General features: G+C 38.2%; 1 protein-coding gene, 1 long non-coding RNA gene and 1 pseudogene across 2 annotated transcripts; 1 reads left to right on the top strand and 2 right to left on the bottom strand.

The window, feature by feature from the left end:
* Positions 1-227: 227 nt before the first annotated feature.
* On the bottom strand, positions 228-2,483 carry LOC106362043 (E3 ubiquitin-protein ligase At1g12760-like). The gene is made up of 5 exons (XM_013801856.3): positions 1,717-2,483; positions 1,197-1,316; positions 983-1,115; positions 741-908; positions 228-647 (listed from the first exon to the last, which is right to left on the bottom strand). Exons 1-5 carry the CDS (start codon positions 2,304-2,306, stop codon positions 474-476), a joined length of 1,185 nt encoding a protein of 394 aa, XP_013657310.2. The 5' UTR covers positions 2,307-2,483; the 3' UTR covers positions 228-473.
* A 766-nt stretch (positions 2,484-3,249) lies between these two features.
* On the top strand, positions 3,250-5,416 carry LOC106362042 (annotated as a pseudogene).
* Positions 5,348-7,214, bottom strand: LOC106359320. The gene is made up of 5 exons (XR_002660520.2): positions 6,241-7,214; positions 5,999-6,174; positions 5,845-5,911; positions 5,702-5,754; positions 5,348-5,598 (listed from the first exon to the last, which is right to left on the bottom strand). It is a non-coding gene; the product is annotated as an uncharacterized LOC106359320 (long non-coding RNA).
* Between the last annotated feature and the right edge of the window lie 2,738 nt (positions 7,215-9,952).

Below are 9,952 nucleotides of genomic sequence, written 5' to 3'. Positions count from 1 at the left end.
ATTAAATCCAATCTAACTTGGCTTGATTAAAACTCCGGTTAAATTTAGGTTATTCGTTGGATCAGTCTCACTTCAGGTTGAACCATTTCATCCAAAGAAAAATTCAAGTTGAACTAGTTGTGATGGTAATTTGTCATATAAAATTAATCAGCAAAGGTTCTTACGCATCGACCAAACTGGACTTGACCCTACTCAACGATCAAAATCTTCAACGACCAATCTCCAGATGATGAAAGATCCACGATACATAGAGGTAATACAAAAGAGTTGTAAGTGACAGAAGATAGAGATACACATGTACAAACCAAAAAATCAATATAAAAACAAACAAAAGTATAATAATTTGTATAGATAGCAAATCATAAACAATGCATTATATCTAAAAAACACCAGTCGTTTTTTTTTTTACCTTTGGACCCCAAGTTTCCTGATCAAATGTTGTATGGGGTCATGAATAAGCAAATATTTATCTTCTAGACTTCCTCACGATCCAAGTTGCTGCTCTTGAGGATGTTGTATTTGCAGAGTGGGCAAGTGGCGTTTATGTATAGCCATTTGTCTACGCATAAGCAGTGGAAATGATGGCCACAAGGAAGTTCTCTTAGTTCCGTTCCGTCTTCATATGCAGAGAGACAGATGCAACATTCCTGCAATGCAGAACAATAAGAATCAGGAAGCATGATTATGTAATTATATAAGATGATGGGAGTGAACTGTGTGTTGTTGTAGTCTACACTTACTGCATCCTCCTGAAGAATGGTATGTTCAAGGGGTGAATCCGTACCACACTCTGTCATTATTCCCACGGTATTTGCTTGGGCTTCATCACCGGCGTGTTTGTTGACACCGCCAACTTTTCGAAACTTGAATTTGGTGAGCTGCTCAATGTCTTCTTTTGACGCCCCTTCCTGTTTTTCATTTTGTCGTGTTAAAACAAATAGCATGACTAAGGATAAAAGATGGATTGGTTATGAGAAAGTACCTGATCTGCAACAGCGTATAAAACTGCGATGATGCATGGCAGGCAACAGCAGACAGCAATACCAATAACGCAGGCCAACGCAACACAGAAGACAACGAAGAACACATCGAAACCAAGAAAGACGATAGACAACCTGAAAATAATAAGCAAGGCATTCAGACACTAAAGGCCAAATATACTAATTAAAATATAGGAGATGGGAGAAAGAAGAAACCAGTAAATCCGTGGGGATTCTTGCGCCAACTCTTGGCCACCAGCAGACACCCAGTAGAACCCAATGATCCACCAAATAAATGAGAACATTGTGTTGGCAGATTCCAGATGCTTTGCAACACTGCTTTTGGAAATAGAAAGTGAGATAAAGAAAACAATCCGACACCCTTTTTGGATGTGTAGTAGAAGAGGATACACGGACATGCTCACTCTGTAAGAAAGGAGTAAATCTATTATAAGTTGTAACTATCTAATATGTAGTGACCTCCACAAGTTGCATTTAATCTAAACTAGATTGCAACATGCATCAAGGAACGTTAAAGAGAGACGCTTTGTCTAAAAGGCGCCACAATACCTTTAGCTAGGAACCACAACAGTAAGGGGAAGATCATATAAGTAACCAAAGCCATTTGATCACCCAAACCAAAAATTTTTCTTCTAAAGTAATAAGTATCACTTCAAGTCTTCTCTTCACCAGCTAATAAAAACCACAAAGGCCTGATCATTTGAAAGGCGCATACCTGCTGCTTTCGCTCTCCAGATGCTCATCTGAGTTCCTCCTTGAACCCAAAGCATCTTCCTCCATAGAGGACGAAGATGAAGAAGACGAAGGAGTCCTCCTATTACTCCTGATCCTGTTCCTCCTCCTATACTCAACGCACACACAAACCATATGCAACACGCACTGCAACGCATACCCTAATAACCAAACTCTAAGCGGCATGATCGGATGCTCATTCCTGCTCATCACCAGCACAGCCGCAGCCACAGAGACAAACGCCAAGTTCCACACGATGTCAAGCACCACGATGGGCTTCGAGTAGGCCCAATCGCTCTGCCTCTCCTCCAACTGCTCCGCCGCAGCCTCCCTCACAATCACAGACGGCTCCCGCATCGCGCGTCCTCCGCTGCTCGCACGGCTTAGAAACCTCGCCGCTCCCCTCAGCCCTTGTCTCCTCACGGAGGATCTCCGTCCGTTGTTCCCGGAACCTCCTCCGTTATTGCTGCTTCCTTCGTTCTCATCGCCGCTCAAAAGCAACGGTGATTGATCGATGGCGTCGGAGGAAAGACGGCGTGATGATGATGAATTCTCCGTAGTCACAGTTGACATGATTCTACGCAAAATTAACCTAATTCGATGAAATTGAGGTAGCGTTTACGTCATAAGAGGGTAAGGATTCGATCTCAGGAAACGAAATTGGGAATTAGGGTTTCGAGAAAGGACGAGAGAGATGAGGAAGACGACGACGATGATGATGATTAAGGAAATTAAATATTTTGAATGTAAAAATCATTTAATACTTTCATGTGATTAGTCAACAGTCAACAACAAGATCACAAAGTAAGCGGAGTTTGTTTGGAAACAAGGATAGCAGATTAAATATATTTTTATTTATATATTTAATCACCGTATTTCTTTCTCATTTACAGATTCTGTCGTTTGGAAATTTGGATAGCCATTACATTTCTTTCTTATCTACAAATCTGCCAATTCACTTAAAATCAAAAAATTAAATTAATTACAAAGAATTGTTATTTCTTTTTGCTAAAAATAAAAACACAAACTGTAATATGTAGTATATATTAATCTGTTACAATACAATTTTCTAGAAAACTAAATATCATAAAATTAATAATAATTCATAAAAACCTACTGTAAAAAAAATAAATCATTTTTAAATAAATAAACAAAAAAATCAATAGGTTAATATATGAATATTACAATTACATCAAATTGCATCAAGTTATAAAAGTATAAATATAGGTTCTAACCGGTAACCATAAAAGGAATAGGAAAAAAAAAATAAAATGGAATAAAATAAAAGGAAAATCTATTCCTCTTCTATTTTGTCAAAGAATAATTGTAATCTTTTATTCCTTAAATCTTAAGGAATGTTAAAAAATCATAAGTAACAAATATTCCTTGTAAATGGTGAAAATTATAAGGAATGTTAGGGAATTAGCTATTTCCACTCATCCCCTTGATCACCATTTGGAGCCATAATATTACGTACAGATAAAAAATTATTATCAAACATCTATATTATAATATAATATATTCTACTCTAAATATATTCTATAAAACATAAAAATATAAATAGACATTTTATAAAATCAATGGTTTACAAATTTATATTGAACCCAAGTTAAATCTAACATCCGCAGATGAGGATCTAGTTTTAATCAAGCCCCTAAAAAAACGTGGCAAAGATATTATTGGGGGTTTTGTATTTGTAGGGCCTTTCGTCAAGAAAGACTCTCTTCAAGGCGAGAAGGTTCAATCATAAACCGGTTTTCTCAGGACCGACATTGCACCGGTTTATAGATTATATATACACATCACACAGTCTCGTTGTATCCTTCTTAGACAAAGATCTGCTGTTGATTCAGGCTTAAGCTTTTTTTTGCCCCAATTCGTCGAGATTGCTAGGGTTTTGATCTTCCCTGCTCTTTTGATTTATCGGGATTTGATTCTGTACCAATTCTTCAATTCGCTCCATTGGGTGTTTGTCTTTCTGATCGTCAGAGAGGACGCTTTTTGGTAATTTCCCGAGGTTCGTTATCCTCTCTCGGTAGTTCAATCAAGCGATTGAGTGTAGAGCTTTGCAATTTCGAACTAGCATTTTCCGGTAAAGTTGCCACTTTTGATGAGGAAGAAGCGGAAAGGTAGTGAAACTGAGTGTTCAGAGGAGTCATCATGTGCAGCTGCGTCACGAACAACCAACTTGAGGTCACACTTCTCTTTAGAAGGTTACGCTAGGCTTAAGAAGCGGTGCAAGGAGAATGACTCTGTTGGTTCCTTCAAGAGACGGCTCCCTGTGGTGCATCGTCGTTGGTTTCGTCAGGGAGAGGTTTGAAGAGGAAGATAGGTTGCATAGATGTTTCCACGCAGACTGGTAGGAAGAATAAGATAGATGATGACTATGTCTTTGGTCCTAGTATTGGTAAAGGTAAAATTCGGATCTGTAGTTCGAGGAACAACGGGATGGATTTCGCTTGTAAGACTCTGAAAAAGGGGGAGGAGACTGTTCACAGGGAGGTTGAGATTATGCAGCATTTGTCTGGTCATCCTCTGGTTGTCGCATTGCACGCTGTTTATGAGGAGTCGGATTGTTTCCATCTTGTGATGGAGCTGTGTTCCGGGGGACGTTTGGTTGATCAGATGGTTAAGGAAGGGAAGTGTTCTGAGCAGCGAGCAGCTAATATATTCAAGGACCTTATGCTCGTTATTAGCTATTGCCACGAGATGGGAGTTGTGCATAGAGATGTAAAACCTGAGAATATTCTTCTCACAGCTGCTGGGAAATCCTGTGAGGATTGCTAAAGGTCAAACGTTGTCTGGATTGGCGGGAAGCCCTGCTTATGTTGCACCTGAAGTTATTTCTGAAAGTTATTCAGAGAAAGTCGACGTTTGGAGTGCGGGGGTCCTCTTGTCTGGTGTACTTCCTTTCAAGGGAGACTCTCTGGACGCCATTTTCGAAGCGATAAAGAAAGTGAAGCTTGATTTCAACTCGGGTGTGTGGGAGTCCGTGTCCAAACCGGCTCGTGATCTATTGGCAAGAATGCTAACGAGGGACGAGTCTGCCAGAATCACAGCGGATGAAGTGCTAAGTAAAGCCTTTTAATCTCTTTAAGACTTGTATATGTCGTTGTATAATGCTTACTATATCTTCACTTGTATGGTTTCAGGGCATCCATGGATACTCTTTTACACAGACAGGACACTCAAGACGATGTGTATCAAGTCGAAGCACAAGGGTTAAGCAGGACCTCCTCCGTGTCTCCAGATTCGCAGTCTGATGGAGAAAACTGACCTAAACAGAACTGACATAGAGAATAAGACAACATCTGATTCATTCTCCAACGCAGAGGAGGTGGAAGAAGATGAGAGCGGTGTGGTGGATGTGCTTGTGGTTGCCATCTCCAATGTGAGGATCTCAGAACCAAAGAGAATCAGAGTCTATAGTCCAACAAACAACCCCATAGAACAGCAACACTCTTCTAACTTGACTGCGACTAATACACTTTGTCGTGCCTTCTGACACAAAACCAGCTTCGCACTCATGGGATTCGACCAAGGCTCCTAGTCACACGTGATATGATGATCTTAGTGACTTTTTATTATGTCTCTAATAGTTGGATTTGATCTGATTACCTTAAAATTCTCACTATGTTGTACAGATCATGTAAATAGTATACTCTAATTAAAATGTTTGGTCCTATTTTGTAGCGGAGGTGGAGATAAAACTTCTACTCTAGCAATTAAAAACGTTTTTGCTCTCCCTATAGCTAGCTCATCTCCATCTCAATTCTCGGCATGAACCTGAAAGCAATACTCTCTCTAACTCTCTCTCTCTCTCTCTCATTTATTGCTCTGAGGTATCTGTGATCGCTTCCTAAACCTACAAAAGACAAATAAAACTTAATGTTCACAACAAACAAGAACAATGAGCGAACTAGAACTAGAACTAGACTCAACAAAAAGAAAGGTTTATAGATAGATACCCTTCAGGGTCAACGTTTCCAGCCAATGAGTCAAAACGAGGATCACGAACCACCTGAATGATTCAAACAAAGAAACTCTAGGTCAAAACACTCGAGAAGAAGAGATAAGAGAAATAGAGATTTTAATTATTTTTTCTCAATACCTTCTTAGGAACATGAACTACTTCTCTATATCGACTCGCGGGTCTTTTAGAACTTAACTCCATAGGTCTTTTTTACATCACAAAAGAAACAAACAAGGAATCAACAAACAACCAAACAAAACTAAAAGGAAAATAAAAAAAAATCAATAAGTACTTGTTTTTGTTTCCACGAGCCGGTTTCTTCACTTTAGAAAACGTTATGTTCTTGTCTGCACGACCAGTTTTCTTCGAAAACGATGGCTTCAAGGGAACTGCAGGACGAGACCCATCAGCACGCAATCTATATATCTCCTCCAGTGTCAACTCTTGCTCTTTGGTTTCTTCTTCTTCCTGATTCCCACAAACAGATTAATTCAAACTTTATAAAGTGTATCAATATTCTAAAGAGATTCTGACCTCATCTGACGAAGCCACAGACGATAACGACTGCTCATCATCTTCTTCATCACTAGCTCCCTTCGTGTCAACGCGTTAAACCCAAACAGAGAGTCTGTACAAGTAACAACGGCTTAGAGAGAACGATGAATTGGCGGAGAACGGCGCAACGAGTTGAGGAGGTGGACGAGTAACGAAAACAGAACCACAAAACATAACATAGGTGATTTCAAATTTCGGTTTACAACTGAACCGAACAAAACCGAATTTTATCGGGTTTTGAGTAAGTGTACCGATCGGCTTACTTCAGGTAATTAAAAATTGAATCAAAATATAAGCTTACACGAAACACTATCACTGCCTACTCGAGCGTATATTATTACATTGGAAGAATCATACCTGTTGTATTATTGATCAAATCCCCGTAAAGAAGTAACAAAACACACTTCTCTTCTTCTTTTTTTCTCTTGCGTCTTCTTAGCCGTAAGTTCCCGCGCTCTTTAACATTGGAAACAAACCGGTCCGGTTCTTCTTTCTCTCTGATTTTTTTGGTACATATTTTTTATTTGTGTTGCATAACAAAACTGATTACTTTCATGTCTTATTGATATAGGATCTGCAATTACATCTTTTAAATAAAAATATCTAACAATGTGAAAACGTAATTACATATTCATCATGTACCATTGTACCCCACTAACAAATTTAACAGTTCTGAAAATACTTTTTTCTCAGTTGGCGGCAGCTTTATCCCAAAACAAGAGCAATATAATAACAGTTATAAAAGTGTACACTTTAAAATATGTTTAATGTTTTTACCAGTTAACACCGTCTTCAACGACAATATCAATTTAAAAGATGTCCATTAGTAGTAAAATCCGAATACATAGAGGTAAAATGTCAGCCAAGTTAACTTTAGTAAGTAATTCTTAAGTTTATTTTCTTAAACTACAAAAATGAGAATATTCTTTTTATAAATTATTCTTTAACACAAGAGAGTTTTTTTTTGGGACCCATACCTTTACCATTTACAAAAGAAAGAACCCCGTTACAACTGTCAAAATAATTCATTATTGTTATGAAATAACTTATAATTTATAGTATCGAGAAATTTAAATAAAAGTAGAATTTAATACCCGTAGAAAGCAAATAACACTAATATAAGGGAGATAGTTTATTATAAGGAAGAAGAAGAAGATGTAATGGTGTACAAAAGAGTGAGATGGGTGATGGTATTTATAGTGAGCAACAATACATAAAATATCAAAAATGGTGCTTGATTTGGTAAATGAGTGGGTGATCATAGTGCTTGATGAGTAGATGATCATAGTGCTTGATGAGTAGATGATCATAGTGCTTGAGTTGGTAAAGGAGTGGAGGATCATTTCAAAGTTTATCTTATAACACTCCCCCTTGATCATCCATCTTGTATTACATTAAGTTTCGTAACACTCCCCTTTGGGGACCGGTGTCACTCTCCGCTCTCGCTTAACGTCTTTGTTGCCTCGTTAAAAACCTTTCTAGGAAAACCCAATGGGAAAAACCATAGTTAGGTAAAAAGAGTACAACTACGTAAGCTCCCCCTCGATTGAGCAGTCATAGATCCTTCTGATGACGCATTCCAATGTTATGGACATGTTTTCTGAATACCGAAGTAGGAAGTGCTTTTGTGAAGAGGTCGGCTGCATTGTCGCATGATCGGACATATCTTACTTCAATCTCTTTCTTCTTCTCGAGCTCTTGAGTGTATGAGAAGAACTTTGGATGTATATGTTTTGTTCTATCACTTTTGATATATCCTTCCTTCGTTTGAGCAACACATGCTGCATTGTCTTCATATAGAATAGTTGGCCCCGTACTTTTGTCAATCCCACTACTTGAACAAATGTGTTGGCTTATTGATCTTAGCCATACACATTCTTTACTTGCTTCATGGAGTGCGATGATCTCAGCATGATTTGAAGAGGTAGCCACAAGCGTTTGTTTCTGAGAACGCCAAGATATAGCAGTGCCTCCGATCGTAAAAACATATCCTGTTTGCGATCGGGCTTTGTGTGGATCTGAAAGATATCCTGCATCTGCAAAACCAACCATTTGACCATTTGAATCTTTAGGGTAAAATAAGCCTAAATCAATAGTCCCTTGTAGGTAACGAAAGACATGTTTAATTCCATTCCAATGTCTTCGTGTTGGAGATGAGCTAAATCTTGCTAGAAGATTAACAGCGAATGATATATCAGGCCGTGTACAATTTGCAAGGTACATCAACGCTCCAATTGCACTTAGATATGGTACTTCCGGACCAAGTATCTCTTCTTTTTCCTCAGGTGGTCGAAATGGATCACTTTCAATGTTAAGTGATCTAACGACCATCGGGGTGCTAAGAGGAGTTGATTTATCCATGTTAAATCGTTTCAACACTCTTTTAGTGTATGTGGATTGATGCACAAATATACCATTTTGTGAATGTTCTATTTGTAGGCCAAGACAATACTGTGTCTGTCCAAGATCTTTCATCTCAAATTCTCCTTTGAGATAGTCTGATGCCTTTTGTATTTCTTTTTGAGTTCCAATAATATTTAGATCATCAACATATACCGCGATTATCACAAATCCGGATGTTGTTTTCTTGATGAAAACACATGGGCATATAGGATCATTCACATATCCTTCTTTTGTTAAATGTTCACTGAGACGATTGTACCACATACGTCCAGATTGTTTTAACCCATATAATGATCTTTGCAATTTTATTGCACATAACTCTTTAGGTTTGGAACTTAATGCTTCTGGCATTTTAAATCCATCAGGGATTTTCATGTAGATATCAGTATCTAATGATCCGTATAGATAAGCTGTAACAACATCCATGAGACGCATCTCAAGATTTTTATCAGCGGCTAGACTCATCAGGAATCTAAATGTGATCGCATCCATTACAGGAGAATATGTTTCCTCATAATCAATACCAGGTCTTTGAGAAAATCCTTGGGCTACAAGGCGAGCTTTATACCTTGTAATCTCATTTTTCTCATTTCGTTTTCGAACGAAAATCCATCTGTACCCAACTGGTCTCACATCTTCAGGTGTGAGTACAATAGATCCAAACACTTTTCGTTTGTTAAGCGAATCAAGTTCGATTTGTATTGCTTCTTTCCATTTATTCCAATCATGTCTCTTTTGACATTCATATATGGATTTCGGTTCTGGATCATCGGTATCTTCATTTACCTCACTTGACACGATATATGAGAAAGCATCATCAAGGTCATTTTGTTCATTTCTATTCCATATCCTTTTATTATGGATGTAATTAATAGAAATCTCATGATTATCTTTCGATTCATGATGCTCTGATTCATCAGAGTCCTTATCATTTATTTCTTCCAAAATATTTTCTGCTATTTTGGGTGCATCATATATTTCAGCTTTCTTCTGTTTCCTAGGATTCTTATCCTTAGAACCAGCAGGTCTACCACGCTTCAGGCGTGTTTTTGGCTCTCGTGTGTCATCCTCCTTTTCTTGTTCATTTGGCATTTTGATACGAGCAGGAGCATTTGCAGCTGGTATATGAGATTTAGTTACCGTCTTGGTATCTGCAAATGCATCAGGTAGCTGGTTAGCTATACTCTGTAAATGCATAATTCGTCGAACTTCTAGTTCTGACTCTTTAGTAGGAGGATCAAGATATAACAATGATGGTACACTCCATTTTATATCACTTCCAACATTT

The sequence above is a fragment of the Brassica napus genome, chromosome C8 (assembly GCF_020379485.1).
Source record: "Brassica napus cultivar Da-Ae chromosome C8, Da-Ae, whole genome shotgun sequence".
In the NCBI taxonomy this organism is placed as follows: domain Eukaryota; kingdom Viridiplantae; phylum Streptophyta; class Magnoliopsida; order Brassicales; family Brassicaceae; genus Brassica; species Brassica napus.
The sequence above is the reverse complement of the archived record's forward strand: the minus strand, read 5'-3'. Positions and strand labels throughout refer to the sequence as shown.

Excerpts from the sequence above, each read along its gene's own strand:
- LOC106362043 (XM_013801856.3), bottom strand. The coding sequence starts at position 2,306 with ATGTCAACTGTGACTACGGAGAATTCATCATCATCACGCCGTCTTTCC. Across the intron at positions 1,317-1,716 it reads CTGGAGAGCGAAAGCAGCAG|TGTTGCAAAGCATCTGGAAT; the intron begins GTATGCGCCTTT and ends TTCCAAAAGCAG. Across the intron at positions 909-982 it reads TATACGCTGTTGCAGATCAG|GAAGGGGCGTCAAAAGAAGA; the intron begins GTACTTTCTCAT and ends AATGAAAAACAG.